This window comes from Schistocerca nitens, chromosome 2 (genome assembly GCF_023898315.1).
Source record: "Schistocerca nitens isolate TAMUIC-IGC-003100 chromosome 2, iqSchNite1.1, whole genome shotgun sequence".
NCBI classification, from domain to species: Eukaryota; Metazoa; Arthropoda; class Insecta; order Orthoptera; family Acrididae; genus Schistocerca; species Schistocerca nitens.
Window position 1 is genome coordinate 555,356,325 of NC_064615.1, and position 21,659 is coordinate 555,377,983.

Sequence of the window (21,659 nt, forward strand, 5' to 3'; positions counted from 1 at the left end):
CTACCTGTGCTGCTAGAACATGTGCCTTTACAAGTACGACACAACATGTGGTTCATGCGCGATGGAGCTTCTGCACAATTCAGTCGAAGTGTTCGTACGCTTCTCAACAACAGATTCGGTGACCGATGGATTGGTAGAGGCGGACCAATTCCATGGCCCCCACGCTCTCCTGACCTCAACTCTCTTGACCTTCATTTATGGGGGCATTTGAAAGCTCTTGTCTACGCAACCCCGGTACCAAATGTAGAGACTCTTCGTGCTCGTATTGTAGACGGCTGTGATACAATACGCCATTCTCCAGGACAGCATCAGCGCATCAGGGTTTCCATGCGACGGAGGGTGGATGCATGTATCCTCGCTAACGGAGGACATTTTGAACATTTCCTGTAACAAAGTGTTTGAAGTCACGCTGGTACGTTCTCTTGCTGTGTGTTTCCAGTCCATGATTAATGTGAATTGAAGAGAAGTAATAAAATGAGCTCTAACATGGAAAGTAAGCGTTTCCGGACACATGTCCACATAACATATTTTCCTTCTTTGTGTGTGAGGAATGTTTCCTGAAAGTTTGGCCGTACCTTTTTGTAACACCCTGTATAGTTAGAAATAAGAAGACGTGCATTTTTCATAAAAATGACACGAAGATGTGTCAATTAGCATATATTTGACGAATTTTATACTTAAATTACTCAGGTATTCGAATTAAACGGAAGAAACGAAAAAAATGGTCGAAACGAGACCGTGTACATTTCTTCTTTTATACTGCAGCCGTCAGTTCTTTTATTTGCAAGAACTCATGCTTTCGCACTGATCAAGTAGAGACCTATATATCCATCTTGTACTTCGAAAAATTTGGTGTTCCTTTGTTTTACATTTCGCCAACCATAAGTGAACGGACCAGTAGCAAGGTATAAACACACTTCTGCTTGTTGTCGAAAGTGAGAGCATGTGACAATGACGTCACTTACCAGCGATTGAGTACAAAAGCCGGCCGTTGTGGTCTAGCGGTTCTAGGCGCGCAGTCCGGAACCGCGCGACTGCTACGGTCGCAGGTTCGAATCCTGCCTCGGGCATGGATGTGTGTGATGTCCTTAGGTTAGTTAGGTTTAAGTAGTTCTAAGTTCTAGGGGACTGATAACCACAGCAGTTGAGTCCCATAGTGCTCAGAGCCATTTGACCCATTTTTTTAAGTACAAAACATATGTGTACAGGATTTCGTGCGCAAATTCATATCTCTATTAACATCTTTGCATCACCTGGGCGCCTTCTATTGCAAATCAACGAAGTTAACAGCTGTCAAATGCATGGTTGGCTGACTACGGTTTGCCGATCGGCGATTAATGTTTGTGCACTGCAGAGCTATTTTAGACGTGGTTTACTTTGAGCAGTGATCACGGGACCTTGGTTATCTTGCATTTTGCAAAAAGGTTGGTGCACTCGGCCAGTAGTGCTCTTCCGATTCACCCGTAACTTGCGTAAAGTATTGTAGAAGTCATCACTCAGAGAGAAATTGCAAGCACAATCGGCATTTCACAAGAACGTGTGGGTCAAATTATTGCTTTGCTTGGCTATCGGAAGATCTGTGCTGCGCAATGGGTACCCCAGATGCTGACTCCTGAAATGAAAGCGCACAGACTTGAAATTTGCCAACAACTCCTCTCACGTTAATAGAATGAAGGTGACGCCTTTCGCCATTCTGCTTTCATTCTCTGATGAATCTCCTTTCGTGTGACACCTTCTGCTGTCAAGTATTCAATGAGTGCACGTTGCTTAAATCGCATTGACCGGCCGTCTGCGCAGGGTTCCATACTTTACAGTCTACCAACACAACCGTACAATGCTAAGGCTTCCCGCCAACTCCGGATGTAGAGAAGAGGCTACGGAACAAGCCAGTACCTGCCACATATCAACGCTGCCATCTGTTTAAGAGTTACGAAGGTGGAGACATTACTTTTCAGTCAACCCTCGTATTATCAGTCAGAAACGATACCCTCCAGATAATTGTTTCCACGATCCGAGTTACTTATTGGTCCCACAGCGCATTAAGTAGAAGAAAAACGTATAGGGTTGTTCTCCAGCAAGCCTCTCCACTGGCTGAATTTGGTCCTAGCTTGGGAGAGAAATCGAGAGACCACTATACAGCACTCCAGTATCACCTGGAGCTTCTAATATAGTGGGTACCGCCCAAGGTTCTCAATTTGCTGTCAGCAAATTTGGATCGTGAGGACGGCGCATGACATTTACATGTGCCATGAGCGAAGAAACGTTCACATTAGAGTTCAGCAGGTTACCTTCCATTTCGAAAGTGGATGCATTCAGCGACTGTATGTGACTTATAAATTATAGAGTGCAGCAATCAGTCGTCCTTTTTAGATTTTATTATGCACATCCAGATTTCGCCTAGTAGTTATCCATTCTCAATGGGCTATTTTTTATTCTCAGTGCATGTGAATCCCTGTCGTTCGGGCGTCAGTCACATTTCTTTGAATACTATGTACTATATAACACTTTAGAGTTACTAACGGAGGCCGACAGATAACTGGATACAAGTGTTTCGCGCATAGCTTACATCTGCATTTCCAGAATTTTCTACAATAGAACAACGTGTTGCCAATCTGTGGAGAACACCAAGCTGACAAGTCCCTGAAGCGGAAAATATGTGACTAGACGAGAACCGGAGAGAAAATTGCAGCAAGAGCCAGGCACAGTACCGCTGGCGCAGAAATAAAGACTGAAGAACAGCCCAAATTGGACAAAGCTTGATGCCTAGATGAAATCCGATAGTTGATAAGAGAGCCGCAGTTGAAAATCTCAGCCTGAAATGACTAGAGCATTTGATGAATTCAGAGGAACAGGTATCACAAAGGGACAATTACTATCTGCACTAAATACGTTCCAAAAGATAGCTCAGTTGTTAAAGAACATGACGGAATGAGCAAAAACTTTGCTGCTCTTTAGCTGTCTCATACTATGATGCAGTTATCATTCTGAGTAAATGGGAATGATTAGGAAAGACAAGTCGGTGAGTGAAAATACCAGTTGTATTGTCATCTTAGAAGCAGGGGCTGAGGACCAAGACCAAACACTAAAGAAGAGACAATGAAAGCCTGTATGTTAGTTGTATGAAGTCAGACATGTTCAGACGACATTATGACAACATTATTAAGTCCTGGGTACACTCCTTTAGAGAAATACCAAACGTAATACCCACACAATGTGTGGATAAAATGTAGCAGAAGCTGTATATGAAGATATGCGCGGAAAACGGGCTAACCCTCAGGTGTAAAAGCTTAGAGATAAGTCTTGCCATCTGTTCCTCGTCACGGGAACTATCAAAATTGACAATGGTCCCACCCCGTACCAAGCAACAGATGGCAACATTTGTCTATAAATTTTTACATTTGAGGGTTAGCCAGTTTTTTCGCACATGACGTCAATTACATACTCTGCCAGCATCTCCAGATACAATTATGCACAGAAATAAACGTTCTATTTTGTAAATCAGGGAGAAACTTAGATCGCTCATTAGGAAACCAAGGACGATTACGAAACGCTATCTTCTCAACGAAACAGAAAGTATCGGAATTTTGGAACAGACTGTTGACGACATGAGGACATACAACGACGATGCTGCATCTGGATGAAATGAAGAGAGATTATGATGTGGTCATTTTATCGTTCTTGTCTTCGGGAGACTCAATTCAACGAAATCGTATCAGTTTTAAGTAGAGTGCCTATAATGATGAAGCCTTTCTGTTGGAAGGGTTTACTGTGCTGAAGTCAGTAAGCGCTGATTGATGATGTTCTTTAGGTCCAAGAAGCACACTTCTTTCCTAATTGGCTCAAATGGCTCTGAGCACTATGCGACTGAACTTCTGAGGTCATCAGTCGCCTAGAACTTAGAACTAATTAAACCTAACTAACCTAAGGACATCACACACATCCATGCGCGAGGCAGGATTCGAACCTGCGACCGTAGCGGTCGTTCGGTTCCAGACTGTAGCGCCTAGAACCGCAGGCCACACCGGCCGGCTTTTCTAATTCAATGTGCCACACAGTTGATCCTGACAGACGCATACAATATCAGGGTCCCACGGTATAACGTTACGTACCTGTCTGACAGATAACAGCACAAGGCTTCTCATTACATATTAGGAAATTCTGTGATGAAACAGTGCCATTGCAGAACAACGGAAGGACTGAAACTTGCTGTCAAATTAAAACCATCTGCCGGACACGGAGTCGACCCTGGGATCTTGTAAGTAGGCTGTTTAGGTTTTTTTTTTTTTTGGTAACGCCACCTCTGTATGAAAATCACTGGCTGTGCTGTGTGCAGTCTGTGGCTGCTTTGCATTGTTGTAATACTCGCCATTGTAGTGTTAGGCAGCTGGCTGTGAACAGCGCGTAGCGTTGCGCAGTTGGAGGTGAGCCGCCAGCAGTGGTGGATGTGGGGAGAGAGATGGCGGAGTTTTGAAATTTGTCTTGAACTGCTATATATATATATATAGCAGTTATATATATATATATATATATATATATATATATATATATATATATATATATATATGATATCAAGGTAAATACATTGTTTGTTCTCTATTAATATCTTTCATTTGCTAACTATCCCTATCAGTAGTTAGTGCCTTCCATAGTTTGAATCTTTTATTTAGCTGACAGTAGTGGCGCTTGCTGTATTGCAGTAGGGGGAGTAACCAAGATTTTTGTGAGGTAAGTGATTTGTGAAAAGTACAGGTTAATGTTAGTCAGGGCCATTCTCTTGTAGAGATTATTTAAAGTCAGATTGCGTTGCGCTAAAAATATTGTGTGTCAGGTTAAGCACAGTCTTGTAAAATTGTTTAAAAGGGGACGTTTCATATGTCGACCCTTAGCCTAGGATACCTCACTGGAATCTTCTGATTTTTTCTTGTAGTTTGTGTAATTAGTGTAGATTTTGTTTATTGCTAGCGCGTAATTGTAGAGAGAATCTCCTTTGTAGTTGCAGTCTTTCATTGTTGTACAGTAAAACAGGTGTGGCATGCATGTAGATTTGCACCAAGTATTTCGCAGCTGCAATTAACTAGATATTATTTTCAGTGTTATGTTAATGTGTTCTCTTATTTTTGCTCTTCAAATTGTGTTTTTCTGTGTTGTCGTGTGAAATACTGTGACAATAATGGCGTGTGAAAAACGTAATACTAGGCTCCAAAGTAAACTGAGAAATGACAGTAAAGACGAAAGCAGTGTGTTAGCGCCACCGAGTAATGAATTAACTGATGTTCAAAGTAGTAATTTGGTAATTGTGCATAGGGAAATGAGTCAAGACACATTTTCCGCTTATCAAAATGTGAATGTTGCCGGTGCAAATTCACTGCCGAAAAGCACTGAGGAACATGTTTCAGACACCAGTGCATTGTTATTACAATTAATGCAACAAATGGGACAAAAGCTTGTAAAGTTAGACACAATGGAACAAAATCTTCAAAAGTTAGACACAATGGAACAACACCAGAGACAAACACAGCAACAGTTAGACACAATGGAACAACACCAGAGACAAACACAGCAACAGTTAGACACAATGGAACAAAATCAGAGACAAACACAGCAAAAGCTTCAAAAGTTAGACACCACACTTGAACAAACACGTGAAGATTTAACTAGTGAGTTACATAACATTGAATCGAAATGTCAAAAAGTCTGTAATGACGTAAAAACACAAATTTGTGAGCATTTTTAACCCATTTTTTCGCGGCATGAAAATGCATTACAGAATCACGAAGCAGCCATAAAAGAACTGCAAACCATTGTTCATGAAAATCACGACACCTTGCAAGCTAAAATTGACTCAGTTGCATCTACCGATTCGGTTACGCAACTTGCAAAAACTCAGGAAAACTTAAAGGACACAGTAGATACTCTGAAACTTGGTTCAGAAAAACACACTGAGGAAATAAGTACACTATCGGAGAAAGTAGCCGAACTTTCGGATCAGTTCACTAACTTATCTACAAAGGTAGATGAGGATCTGAATGACACAAGACCTGTAGCCATCACTGACACGGAAGAGTATAAACAAATTAAGAAATTCAAACAAAATCAGAATCAAATTAACACGCAATACAAAAGAGAAATCCGGGAAGTACAAGATCAGTTGGCGCAAGTAATACAAAAATTTCATATTTCAGAGGACACTCGCGCTCCAACACGGGAAGAGGGACTTAGAAATACGGAACACCCACAAAATAATAACACAGGACACTTCGGAAATTATGAAAGAAATTGGCAAGGTACACCGAATTATGAGATGGAACCGCCGAAACGACGTAACAATGACCGACATGCGACTCGCCGACATGATGATTTTGACTATAAGCTGTTCATTACTACACGTAAATTCAAAACATTTAAGAATTCTGCCAACGACATTCATCCACAAGCGTGGCTCCATCAATTCTCTCATTGTTTTCCTCCCAACTGGTCATTGGAGCACAGGTTAGAATTTATGTGTGGCTACTTGGAGAATGAACCAGCTGTAAGAATGCGATCGGTCATTCACGATTGTCACAGTGAAGGAGATTTTTATCATGCCTTCCTCTCAGCATATTGGTCTCAAGCCACACAAGACCGAGTAAAACATAGCATCATAATGATGAAACGTTTCGAACAATCTGAATTTTCCAGTATTATGGAATATTTTGAAGACATGTTGCATAAGAATCAGTATCTTTCAAACCCATACAGCCCCTCAGAACTCATCCGAATTTGCTTAATCAAATTACCTGAACATTTACGGCATATTATTTTAGCAGGACGTTGCAAAGACGACATTGAAGCTTTTCAGGGACTGTTACAAGAACTGGAAATTGACACTGACAATCGCGGAACGCGAGAACAGGAACACAACAATTACAGGTCACATCTGCCACAATTCCGCGATGACAGAAATAATACACGACAAGGCTATTCTTATAACGTAAATCGTGACCAAAACAGACACCACCCGTATGACAACCGTTGGCAGAGTAGTAATAATTACAGGGAAAGATCACCTCTCCGCGGTAATGACTATTACAGAGACAATCAGAGAAACAGACAATATGGGAACCAAAATAATTATTATTACGGGAGACAGAATAACTTTAGACGCAACGGTCCAGCGCGCAGTTACGATTCAGGGAGAAATTCTCCACCACTTAACCGACAAGGAAGAAACTACGGAACCTACCGACATGACGACAGACGATATATTCGTAACGACAGACCTGAAATGTATCAGAACTGGCGGGATTTAAACAGAGCTGGGCCCTCTCGGCAAGGCGAATTTGTAGAAGTTAGGTCTTCAAACCCCAATAACGACGCGCGCCAACAAAGAGACAGACAATGACCCGCACAGCAGGCAGCCGCGTGCGCCAGCTGGCTCAGCTCAGGGAAAAATAACATAGACGCTAACCTTGAGAAAAATTCCAGTATTCTTTACCGACGTATACCACTTGACAATTGCGTTAAAGTTGGAGCTCTGCATAGTAGTAAGAGTAAAGGTTTGCACCACATTTCACATGTAAAACCGTTTATTGATAGATAATCTGCTTTTTAACTTAGTCTTTGCCATAAAATTTTTCACTTCACGTTTCTAGTATGCTTTGTCAGACTTAGAATCTGTTAATATGCAACAATGTTTGAAGTTAAATATCCAGTCAAGAACCAAGAGAACTTATTTCAACAAAAATTACGAATGCATTGTTATTGTGAATAGACGACACAGTGTTGTTGTATTTGTACATTCTTGCTTGTTAGTTCCACTATCACGTAACGACTATAAGGATCACATACTTAGAACATATACCGGCAACGCTAATAAGATTTTCATGCAACATTTTGGTTTACTTAAAAAAAAAACATTCTGGATTTAAAGTACTTTCTGTGAGACACCAGAGGACACAGTGGTTAGTTTATGTGAGAGCTACACGATGTTATCACGACGCTACTATTGAGTGACAATTTACAATGTTGCTTTTGCGGTGTATCTGTTTTGTATCTGCACAATTTTTCTGAATTCTTCTGGAAAGTAAAACATGTTTTAGTATTTAACTTTTGTGGTATAGCTACAATGAGACAGCCTTTTCCGTGGCACAACAATACGTCACAGCACAGTACTTTCTTCATCACAACAATAAGCGTAATAACTAAGATATCTATATGCAAAGCATTTCACTTTTGTTTATCATGAGGTAAGTACATTGACTTCTGCAGAACTTAGCTTTCGGAGGACGATAACTACGAGACTTCCACAGAGACTATCTTACAACATGTCGCACAGTTTATCGCTACAGGACATGTATTTGAGTGATTACTTTTGTACTTAAAACATTTATTTTTAAAGATTTTTAAATTGCAAAGAAAGTTTTCCGTGATATATTTCATTCCATTGCTGTAATCTGTAACACCTGAGAGTATAATTACATTAATCCTCAGGGGGGTACACGCTTACTTTGTGTATCATGTGTTTGGCAAGCACAAGGAGCCCTAGCTAATATGGTATTTGCTTATACAACTTTACACATCGGTACCATATTTCTCCAACACACAAATTACACAGCTATCTGATCATTTAACTGAGAGATAAACTTTTTTTCACTACATCAGTGACACATGTTTACGCAATTACACAGTTGGGTAACTTCACACTTAAGAAATTGTATTTTGTCTGTACTTTGTAAACTGTTCATATTTTTTTGGAACCATTGTGATACTATGAGAGCTTTGAATGATATATTTGGTATGAGATCATGATTTTTAAAGTACGTTTGAGGTAGATGACACTATTGAAATGAGCAGAGAATTTTTTTAGGTTTTGGCATTATTGCAGAAAGCTACGACGTTTTTCAGATTTGACTGAGGTGTTTTGATGTTATTTTTACGACGACGATGTGTATTATGCTGTTGAGGTATGTTTATGATTAATAAGCTGATGTTATATGAAGAATTTGATTATGCTATGCATTTGTTAAGATGAAATATTGAAGAAGTGTCGACGAATATGTATATGAATAATGAATAGAAGTTAGGGACTATGGTTTGTGAAAAAGGTTGTTGGAAACCAAGAATCGTACTTTACGAGTTATGAAATGTGTGTATATGCGTGAAGGTATCACAATGCTGGCGAAAATTTTTTGGACGCTGTTATATTCATACGATTTTGTTTCTACAGATTTGTAACGCATATTCTTGACCTATGAAATTTTTATATGAGACTGTCGCTGTAGCGAAAACTGCTGTCGTAAATATTTCGTTAAGAAAGGTAAGTGACCGTGAAGTAATTCGTTGTGAGCGGCCAGGTGTGTCAGACGCCTGGAGAAAAAGCCATTATTGCGAGCCCTTTTCAGCGGCACACGTAGAAAAAAAAAAAAAGAAAGGGAGGCCATTATCCTCGCTATTGACGTTTCTTTGTAGAGAGCATCGCAAAAACGACACGGTCGAACTTGAAAACATATGTTGACACTGTGGAGCTCTTAATTTATGATATTTACAGAAATGCCTAATGAAATGACGAGAAATATTTTTATATCTGCACACCTGATTCTGACAAGCGTCTTTCTACGAGAGTTGAGAGAATTTCTACTAACTTATGAAATGCCACATGACTATTGAATGATATTTTTATGCTTCGGTTTGCGTAATTGCTTATTTCATTTGATATCTAGTTTCTAGCTGCACTGCAGCATTGGTTAAAATAAAATTTTATAGATGTACTAATATAAATCTTTTCTGTCTACAGATCGAGTAAATAATAATTTTTTTTAAAAAAAATGAGGGAGCACAAAAAGACATTTACCTTCACAGGAACTGCAATCATAGTTTTTTTTCAAGTACTTGTTAATTTCTTTTGTAGAATAAATTGTGATGCATCACTCTAGTGTTAAGATGTGACATAGGTATTAGACATGGCCATTTTTAGTGTAATATTTTTTTTCTGCTTGAGGTCTAGGTTTAAATTTTATTTGCTGATGCTGTTTGCCATGCATAGTGCTACTAAATTTCACTTTGTATTATTCTTTTAAGCCAGTTTTACTACTGATTTATTTTTTCTTGTTTGCTGCTCATTGCCTTATATTAGTTATAATTTATGTTGCTTGCTTCGCCATTTGTATTTTTGATCATTGCTGTTTGTGTTAATTGTTTTGTGCTGCTGCATTGCCTCGTCCCTTAGTTTAGCATCTGAGCTCAGTAGATTTAAGTTAGCTTAAGAGGGGGTAGACTATATAAGAAACTAACTATGATGAATTGGAAGCAATGCATTGACAAGGTATATAAAAAAAGATTTGGGCCAAAATGAGTATTGTACAATGAGCCATAATTATTTTGAAAGAAATATGGTTAGAATACAGAAAACAGGTATAGATAGGACTTTTTGGAAATAGTGAGGAACGAAGGGAGATCTCTGAGAAGTAAAGAAAGTTTTGTTTGCAAAATACTGCAGTAAAAGAAACCCTGTCCTTTCCTTGTGTTATCCCACTATGTGTTTGTGTTCCCTTGTGTATTTATGTTTTTCCTGTATTTATATGTTTATCTGATAAGACTTATGTTGTAGAATTTTTCTAATACTAAGCTTCATTCACTATGATGAGGAATACTGTTATCCTCAAATATAATTGGCATTAATAATATGTTATTTACCTTGTAAATATGCTTAGACATTATTTATTCTGTTCTGTTTTAATGCTCATGTGTGAAGTTGATGTTTCAAAATTTATTCTGATCTTTTATGTATCTACTTATCTCATAATTCCTGTAACATTGATGTATATGTTTATTTCTATTCTGATGTAAAACCTGTACTACAAATGTTATCTGTATTGTTATGTTCTTTAATAATGTATTTTGTACCTTTGTAATTGTATTCTCATGTTATAATATTGTAATTGACACCAGTTCTTCAAATTAAGTATCATTTCACTGCACACGTTTCTGTTGGTCATAGTATATGGACAATATGTGAGAAGTAGGGACTGTTAGTGTTTGCACGTGTGTTAATAATTAAGCAAGGGACTGGATAACAGCATTGCTGGTTCTAAGGACATTTCAAAAAAAAATTTTTCTGTGCGTGCACAAGTGGTGGTTTATGGACTTGCTATATTCTCCGCAAGAATCTTCGATGGTGATTGTGCTCCTGCACAGTCACAACAGATGGCTGCTGGACAAGGACTGCAGTGGGTCTGCACCTCTGGTGGCCCACCAGTACCATTATCTCTACAAGGACTACAGTGGGTCTGCGTCTTTGCTGACTCACCAGTACCATTATTTCTACAAGGACTGCAGTGGGTCTGCGCCTCTGGTGGCCCACCAATACCGTAATCTCTACCAGGACTACAGTAGGTCTGCTCTGTGATGACCTACCCACCAATACTCTTCAAAACTTCGACTGACTCCGCTGTGGGTTTGCTCTGTTGTGGCCCATTACCTGTCAGCATGTCGAGAGTCAGTACTGTCTTTCCGTTGGAAGGACGCTACTTCTTCAAGATTGCATGGAAATCCACTACTTCCATGTGCATTTTCTTTTACTGCTCAGACTTTGAGAAAAACACTGATATTTTACTGTGATGAACGATTAGAACTGTCTTTATGGACTGTGAGAAAGTTTAGCTTTTGACCAACATTGTATCAATAAGTGTGTGCATTTGATTTCTTTGTTATTGTAATTACGATTATGAAAACTTTTAACAAATATGTATTGGCCAGTGCCCAAAAAAATTTGTAAAATTTTTTTGTGGGGAGCATGGGGGCTATGTAAGTAGGCTGTTTAGGTTTTTTTTTTTTTGGTAACGCCACCTCTGTATGAAAATCACTGGCTGTGCTGTGTGCAGTCTGTGGCTGCTTTGCATTGTTGTAATACTCGCCATTGTAGTGTTAGGCAGCTGTGAACAGCGCAGTTGGAGGTGAGCCGCCAGCAGTGGTGGATGTGGGGAGAGAGATGGCGGAGTTTTGAAATTTGTCTTGAACTGCTATATATATATATATATATATATATATATATATATATATATATATATATATATATATATATATATATATATATATGATATCAAGGTAAATACATTGTTTGTTCTCTATTAATATCTTTCATTTGCTAACTATCCCTATCAGTAGTTAGTGCCTTCCATAGTTTGAATCTTTTATTTAGCTGACAGTAGTGGCGCTTGCTGTATTGCAGTAGGGGGAGTAACCAAGATTTTTGTGAGGTAAGTGATTTGTGAAAAGTACAGGTTAATGTTAGTCAGGGCCATTCTCTTGTAGAGATTATTTAAAGTCAGATAGCGTTGCGCTAAAAATATTGTGTTTCAGCTTAAGGACAGTCGTGTATATTTGTTAAAAAGGGGACGTTTCAATCTTTGTTTTCCTTGGCAAGTACTTTCACAGTTTTTATCTGCCAGGAAGTTTCAAATCAGCGCACACTCCGCTGCACAGAGAAAAAAATTCTGTGAACAGAAGGATTGCTGGGAGATTTCAGAGATTGTAGTTAGTCATATTTCCAGAACTGTATAATCAGATCTAGAGAAAGCGGTGAATTTGTTCATAATCTTGATTTCAGTCGTATGGAAAACATGAAGGCATCATGGGACACTAAAATTAAGTAGCGTATAAGTTCTGAGAACATTTAAGAGGAAGAATTTCTAATCAAGGCTGCATGATGTGTCTTCCACGGTCCATGTTATGTATGATTCTAACTCCAAGTCAGCATACTTAAGCCAATATCAGATTAACAGTGTTTCATTGCTCACATGAAAGATATCAGTCTATATGTCGTAAATGAGGATCAACAAGAGAGCTTTCTAAGCCTCACTGAAAGGTTTCTGAGGAGATCAGTATCGAAACAGGCCTCGTTTATACTTCAGTCTCAGTTGCATATTTTTGATGACATGACATTTTACGATCACTCTGAATCATTTTTAGATCTACGTATTTGCGGCAGCAACCCGTCTTGTCTGTGTCAAAACCTCATATCATGGTACGACTTGGATCTGAAGATGACCCAAGAGATAGAAACGTGTCATGTAATTGAAAATAACAACTAAGACTGAACAATGAATGAGAATTGTTTTAAATACCAGTACGGTTGCTGAATATGTTGGCTATAAATCAATATTGAGCTACACAGAATTCTTAGAGCTGTAAAAGGGGTCTGCAGCAGATTTCATACAAGCTTCAATTTGGTAAATGTGTTGAGGGAACGAAGAAATAAGAAACTTACAGGTATTACACAATTGGTCACTTGAAATAAATTAAACACAGTTGAAGAAAAATATGGACAATCAACGTACTTGACGTGTTCGGAAGATGCGCAAATGGAACTTATCCTTAAAGAATATGAACGAAGTTATTAATAATAATGCTGCCCTTAAATTAGGTGCTCCAGGGGACCATTATGAATCGCGGTGACTACAGTGTAGTTATTGTCTTTGATTAAAAGTGGCGTTCCTGCTCGTACCACTGCGTATTTCGTTCAGTTACTTTCTGTATTATACTCTACAGTCAGTAAAAACGAGATGAGCAAATGTCATGACTTTGAAAAACTAACAGTTACTACATGAGTCTGTCGAAGCTACTGACATACAAATGCACATGTTCAATAAGCTATTTGCTATACCTATATAAGTTCGTGTTGAACTACTTTCTTTTGCTATACTAAGTACGAAAATAAGATGAGATCATTTGATACTTCACTACTTTTCTAAATCTATACTGTATATCAATACTGACACACGACGTGTGATAATAGATTGTTATCAACCAACTTACCTGGAGTATATTTTTTTGCATTTATGAAGTTATTCGGTTTCAGATTCCAGAAAATGTATAACTCAGAAGCAAGTATAAGAAAGACAGAATAAAGGAGTTTATTCTATTTCCGGTGCCGCAGCCGTTCTTTGTCTAAGCAGGAAATATTGGCTGCAATTCTCCTGCAGAAGTGCGCTCTTTTTAGGTTGCAGCAGCGCACTTAACAACGTTTGGCGATTGACCACCATTCGGCAGCCGTGAAAGCGAGAAACATTCACAATGTACTTGTTTTGGTTTTCTTTATTTCAGATGGTTTGTAAAAACAGATTCACAAGAAATTAACATCAAATTCGATGGCGCTGTTGCATTAGATTCTTGAAGCAGCGTCGTTTTTCTCCTACTCACACATAGTAATTTGGCAGCAGGCCAGTATAAACGCATACTGGCATATTATGTCCTACTAATTGGAACAGTTAGGTACCTCTACTCTGCCAATAACGTTTCCGTTGCTAAGAGCTTCCGGTGCTAGTTTACACATCCATGCACACACACACACACACACAAACTTTCACACACACAACTTAAACGCACATTACTTCTGGAGGATATATCTGCTCCTTTATCGCTGTTTCTGTATAAACGGAAGGCCGATTTCATGCTTATGGCTGTTGGTAACATGCAACCGGTAGCCTCGTCACGTACAGATGGCAAGAAATCGACTGATGTAACAGGTACGACTTCTGCTCGTGCGTCTTCTCGGTGATGAATGTACGATCCAAGAATAGGACCTATTACGGGAGGAAAACAATTGGCTTACAATCTGTTGCGGCACGGGAGTATTCGCGTGACAACCATTCGTGTTTTGCTTCTTGATGTTAGATATTTCAGAAACATCCTCGTTCATCAAGTCATTTCAGCTGTTGACTGAGGCTGTACTAAACTACTGGCTACTAACGGCAAGAAGTCATGCACAAAGCGCTGTCCAAAGGCGTGCGGAAGCGACGTAAGCTCTTTTGCCTTACACGCATTGCGTATTATTTGATTCGGCACCAGTTACTCATTTTGGGGTCATCTACGAGTCCTCATATGGAAATTAATTCAATTACCACGGATAATCTTAAAAGCTCAGTAGTATTAATTGGGAGTCAGGTGGAATTTCCTATAATTCACTCTATCAGACTTCGTTAGTGTGGAGGAAAAGGCCATTCAGTGATTGTATTGTATTGCTCGACGTTGCATCAAGAACATTTGTTGTTCCGTTCCTTCGAAATTAATGCTGGAAATCACAAAATAACAGTGGAAATGTATCTCTTTTGTGTTATAGCAATATGTCGACAACTATACGTCTTTAGATGCAAATAAGAACGTACATTTCCATTTAATTAACTCAAGAACCTGTGACCAAGAAGACGACTGGAGCATTGTAGAAGAACAGGACAGGCAAACAGAAATGTTGGAGGGTTTAGAGAGTTCTTGACTGCGTATTTAAATGCAAGTATGTTCTCGAATGTACACGGAGAAATCGAAACCTTTAGTGGGTACCTTGTCAATTAAATATTGATTTCCCATGGGCCCCACACGGAGCCGAGAGTTGACGAAGTGTGGCGCACAGACCGACTAGTGTGACAGCGTATATCTCGGTTCTTATTATGACAGGTACTTCCCCTGACACGTAAAAACGTTCTGCTGACACTAATGACTCACACTCCCTTATACTTCACTCGAATTTCCGATACGGGAATATTTTTATAAATGTAATTAGTTTTGCTTCAAAAGCGGATGTGCTGAAGATTATTGCCGTTTGTGATTGACGTGTAGCAACAATTATGGAATTGCTTTCTTCTGTGTTGGGAAATGTTTTACTGTGTTTGCCGTATTATTATCACGTCAGTGCGGTTTTCTCTTCAGCTGCAGGTGTGGTGGCGTATTTGGTACTTTAATTAATGTAGGTTTTACATTCCATACAAGTTTCCGACGTTTCACGTTCACTGATTTGCCTGTAAGTGCAGCGAACAAAACTTCGCCTTGTTGGGTAAATAAACGACGTCTGTATGCAGAAGGTCGAGTCTTCTGGTGTCTACTAGCATTTTTTAGTTGTTCAGTGAAATCGACATTTTTCAGTAAATATGTATCCGTTACAAGAGACTCGTAAATAATCTGTGCTGTAATGTACCGTGTAATGCCCCCCAGAATCCTTAGGAAACTAAAGAAAGAGAAATGTGCTGTCGGTTTCTAGCTGTTGTCAGTTTTATGGCACTAAACATGCTCTCTGTTGTAAAAACTATGTTAAAAAATCAATATAATCGATATTATTGGCAGTCATTCCATTTCGTATTCAGAAGTGTAGATTTCTGGCCGCTTAGCTAGCTGCTATCGCAGTGGGTAACAAAAGCGAGATTTAGTATCGTGTCTGCAATGTAATAAGTGATAGATATGTTGTGTGCACAAGGGCATCAAGAATGAGCGTTCCGTGTAGACAGTGAGGTCATATAGTGGGTGGAACAATACCCATCCAACGAGACACCGCTACGTAACAGACGATACTCGCAGTTCCCAGAGATCAGCTATTACATGCTTAAAGGTTTGGTGCAAATGTTTCCAGCTCCTGTTATTTCCTACCAATGTCACTGTGCTGGATTCAGGGTAATGTGCCTACAGTTAAAAACGACCAAGGCGCACTCATTGCCAGGTATTTGTTACAAGAAATCGTTGATCACCCATCTTTGTCCTCACAAAGATGTTACATAAACTGTGAAGACTTAGAAGGCACGCATTGTAAGAGCTATCAGACACTCAGTCAAACATTTTTCACTTGTGTTCTGCTGACTGTGCTAATATACCGAAGAATCGAAAGAAGCATTGGAGTAGTAATTCGTAGGGGTCAATTTGGATTCAGTAAAACAACTAGTGGCAGAAATATGCTTAGTAAAGGAAGGTAGAATAAAAAATACGAATAATAGCAAGAGCCCTTAATGGGATTTGCTGACCTCCAGGAATCTTTCGTCAGAGCCACGTGTAATAAAATATTTGAAATTCTCATACGAATGGATGAACACTACAGAAACATGCTAATATTCCATATCGTCTAGAAAAAAATTGGGATTAATGAAAGTGGTAAGTCAAGAATGATATGTCTGTTGAAATGAGTATAGTACTTGTTCATAAAGTAAAACATAATGAAAAATGATGGTAAAGAGGTGAAGAGGGGCGCAGCGAAAGTTGGAATTATGTCACAGATGGTTCGTAATAGAAGAGAGTTGAGAAGCAGAGTTAATAGTATAAAGTCATTTCAAACGAAGCCATCGAACACAAGGCTCGAACAGATCATTTAAAAGAAGGAGGAAAAAAGAAGCGAAAAAATGAAGAGGTTCTGGGAGGAGAAGAGAAGAAAAGCCAAGAAGACTTCCTTGCGGTCCATAGTTGGTCAAATTCAGAAAAAAATTAGAAAACAAAAGAAAATATCAGGGGAAGAAGAAATGTGACAGGGTAGCGGACGCCAATGCTGTTGCACACGACGTAGCCTGGCTCGTCTTAAGAAAGGGAGGTACAGAACGGTTGGATGCAACAGAAAAATGACAGTATATGGACAGCAACGACTTGCTAAACATCAAAACTGAAGAAGACAGACTAAAGACTAGAAACAATTACATCATCTCGGGAGTGACGTTGCATTAGATGACCAAAGAAATGCAAAAGGAACGTCACAAGCGAATCGGCGAAGGCAAATAAAATTTTTCTTCAATAAAATATTTTATGCATCCTAATGAAGTGGAATTTGTAAAACTGCACTTGTTTGCACTTCATTACAAAGATATCACATGTGCACTATAGGAAAACTGGATCTGAAGAAGTGGGAAGCGCCTGAATGTGGTTTCAAGGTGGAATGTGGACATGAATGATTAAACAAGGTACGAAGTTAATGTAAAACCCTAACCATGAAGGGATTAACTGGATACCTGTTAAAGCAGCAACAAATGGTTAAGTTCTTAGTGGCCAGAATGGTAAAAGGTATAAAATATTGAGGCATGAAACATTGGTACATTTTAAAAATATGATCGATGATATTGAGTGTTATGAATATTTGGAGACGAAATGGTTAGCAGAGGAACAAATGATGGCATTAGACTAGTATAACGGTCGATGCTTACTAATTTTAAGTCCCTGTTTTTGAAGGGTGGAATCTAGTTTTAAGGTCGATTAGCTATCCACAGGGAAAATTATTACAACGAATTAACTCAGACACCGCCTCTTCCCCTTTGGATAAAGATTTTACTGTACTTCATATATAACCTCCTTTAAAAGAGCTCAAACTGAGAAGAACATTTCAACATGTCGATGCATGTGATGCTTGGGCAAATCACATATATTATGTATGGTCTACGGCAATGAGAATTTAGGTACAAGTAACTACAGTAAGGAATCTTCAGCACGAATTTTTATCGTACTACATCTCTTGAAAAAAGAAAGGGGATTACGTCCACGTATGTAATTGTGACTTTTTTTTTTCATCATGCATTTAGAAGGGACTCTTAGAGTGTTGCCCAGTCTAGTCAGGCCTTCTGAGGCAAATACCAACCAAACAGGTAACGGGTTGGAGAGTGTCCGAACAGTGAATATTTTGGAGGGGAGTTCTAGTTTAGGCATTTGTCTTACAACCGGACTCTCCTAAAAACCTTGGTCGCAACCTGGAGTTGAGTACTACTTTTAATTTAATTTGCAAAAAATGTTTAGAACCTAAGGTATGTGATAGAGTATTTGTTTATGTACATACATGATAAAGTGAGGAGAATCTGTGTCAATGTTTTACGTAGTATCATTTCATACCGTTTAAGGCTTTTTCGAGGTTCCTGACTGAGATAAAAATTTTAATCACCCTGTTGTTAACAATTTTTTTCACCTATCCAGAGTAAACGAAAACTTCGCTTGTTAATATTCACTACCGATCTGTTAAGTGAAAATCCGTACGTCGTGGATGACGCCAGGCCAACACACAAGAGAGCTTACGCCGCTGCAGTAGCGCAGGCTACAGTAGAGTCATCTGACGGATACATACCGAACGTGTGGCGGCACGTGCCGCCAGATAGCAGCACCTGCAGGATGAGGCCGGCAGAGCGACTGTGCAGCATGCAGCGCCCCTGCGGACACACGGCACAACAGTCGTGCAGCAGCCAAGCGAAGGCAGAGTAGAGAACGATAGAAAAGCTTTAGAAGAACTGCTACGCTAGAGTAACGAGAACAGTGCATCATGAAAGTACAGGTTTCAAATAAAAATTACAGTACAAGCGTCATGTAGCTGCAGAGGGCGAGAAGAAGCAGATTGTTTTCCCTGCAATGAGATAGTTACGTAACATTTCATTTTATTAAAAAAAAATTATGACCTATTTAAACATTGGCAGACGTCATGATGAAACATAAATATTGTGATGAATATTGTTGTAGTCATGAAACAGTGTTTCAAAAACAAAACTTACAAGTTGGATACATACAACGTAAAACAGAAAGCATGAAACAAATATAAATACAAATACAAATATAAAAACAGAATTGTGTGAGACTTTCCTTAATTGCGAGAGAGTGTACTTGATAAACATTTATCTGCCATCTTCAAACAGTTACATATCACAGAAGTCAAATTTTACTAGACTGTCCTGTGACTGGTTGTATTTCTTGCGGGTCAGACACTGGCACCATCAAGCCCCAGCTGCTAAATAAGCGTTTCAAATTATATACCTCACCAGACAGAACTGACTTAAAAGTAACAGGACCATTCTGCATTGTCTTTTAAAGAATACAAAGAGTAAAAGCTACATGGAAACAGTGCAACAGAGTGTAGACGTATGCTTTCACGCATTGCTTAGGAAACTCTTTCCATTATTCTTTTTATTTTTTAGCGCTTATATTCTTTTTTGCCGAAAAAATGGGCATAGATGAAGCGTCAGTGGTCTGTTGAAAAAATAGCGACCACAATCTAGTTAAAGTAACTATACCAGACTTCCCTTGAAACGAGATCGGGGAATCTAAGTGAAAATACGACTTTAGGATCAGGATTTGAATCCTACTACAGCTGTTTTTTATTTCTAGATTTGTTTTGTTGGTGGCTGAACAGTCCCAGAGGAATAAGAACTCATGCAGCTGCCACCTACACTGGCATGAGGGAAGCCCTTCCATGACGAACTACTTTTCTGAGTAACCAGCACTCAGCAGTCTTCGTTCCTTTCAAATAACGTACTGAAATACTGTACACTCTTCTCTAAGTAGAGAAAAATTGGCAAAATCAGCAATAGCTTTCGAAAACTCGCACACTAGACGGAGGCGCTGCACACCGCTTGCGTTATCCGCACTGTTACATAACGGACAAACGTTGTGAAAGTAGTGCGCGAAAGTACATAGAGTACAATTTCCACATCGAGAGAGCCCTTTACTTCCATTAATGCCCTTCCGATAAGCAAATCAAACAACAATGCGGCAATGAGCAGTCCTGATTTTTTGAGTTAGCCTGTTGTATAATTCCGTCAGTGCTACTCTAACCTACTACGCATAAATAAATTATCCTTACATCACTGTACTTGCTACCACACCACCCAATAAAATAAACACCACCAAATAAACAAATGAAATAAAAAGAGAATAAAGAAATTTATTTCTTAGAACATATCAATAGCGTTCTCCAAAACCTATGAATGAAACATATGTTTCATTGTTTTACGAAAGACTCTCCTATGGTATTAACTTGCTTCTCGAGGACCTTAGCGTCTGCTAAAACCAAAATCGTCCTCATGTGATCTACTTTCAATTTTCCATTCATCTATAAAGGACTCTTGTGAGTAGAGCGCTATTTTTGACCCATGTGAAAGTAGAGTTATTGTGGGACCAATTTCCACGTGTTTTAGGTCTTAATTTCTTCGGAATCGTAATAATAAATTTTCTGTTCGAAAACCGTTGGGTTTTTGGCAGTTACACATTAGCGAACGTGCACAGTTCTTGTTCCATCCAGTGGCCTGACACCCGTCAGAGTTCCACCAGTATTTCACCAGTGCGTCACACATGGGCGTTTGTTCCTTTAGAGTTCGTACAAAGGGCTTTGAAATTTAGAATTATTACATCTCTCTCATTGTCTTCTTGCATCATGTCCACCTTGTTAATTAGGCTGGAGTTGGAATAAAAAGCATGGTTTCCATCTTCACTCCTAAGTTTCGACGTGCATTATCTAGTTATCTTTTCCATCCCTAATCATTGTGTTCCTTGTTTTGTGCTCCATAAAACATTTGTTTATTAGTCTGTGCGCAACATCTGTTTCAATTGTCTCTTCGTCCTGTATTCTTTAGCTTTTCTACAATACCTGACAATTTCGTTTCTGTGTTTCCAATATATTGTTGTTGACTTCGAACATTATTGTTTTTTCTCTATTAATTCCAGTATCTCATTTCACATCATGGTTGGTTCTTATATGCCTTTCCAAAAACCAGTACATCTTTTGCTGGTTACTTCACCTCTTTTAGTGCCGTTCTATCGGTTTTCCGCGCCAATAATTCCATGAAGAGTCATTATTTCTTTGGCCTCATGGTCTTCCAATACAGCGTTAGCACCTAGTTCCTTCAGCTCGTCTAGTTTCTAAGATTTCACAAGCTACGGACAATAACAATGTCAGCACTGAGATAACTTTTCCAATCCTTAACTTGATTCTTGAATCTTTGTTTTATTAGACTATTGTTAAATTGATTTCTTCTTTGATTTCTTGGCTTCTTCCACCAATACTGCTTTGTGAAGTATTTTTCGTGAAGTTCTTTCGCGAACACTAAATGGCATCTAGCTCATAATTGTATTAACCTCTCTTCCCTCTCATTTCACTTGCCGAGATGTAATTTTTTGTACTTGTATGGAATTTTCAC

The 21,659-nt window shown here is 38.9% G+C and overlaps 1 protein-coding gene across 1 annotated transcript in view; it reads right to left on the bottom strand.

Annotated features, from left to right (window-relative positions):
* The window catches only part of LOC126235152 (uncharacterized), a 907,277-nt gene that overhangs the window by 42,764 nt on the left and 842,854 nt on the right, over positions 1 to 21,659 (bottom strand). The window contains exon 4 of the mRNA XM_049943885.1: positions 18,824 to 18,905. Within this exon, the coding sequence (XP_049799842.1) occupies positions 18,824 to 18,905 (82 nt within the window). The remainder of the gene's footprint in view (positions 1 to 18,823; positions 18,906 to 21,659) is intronic.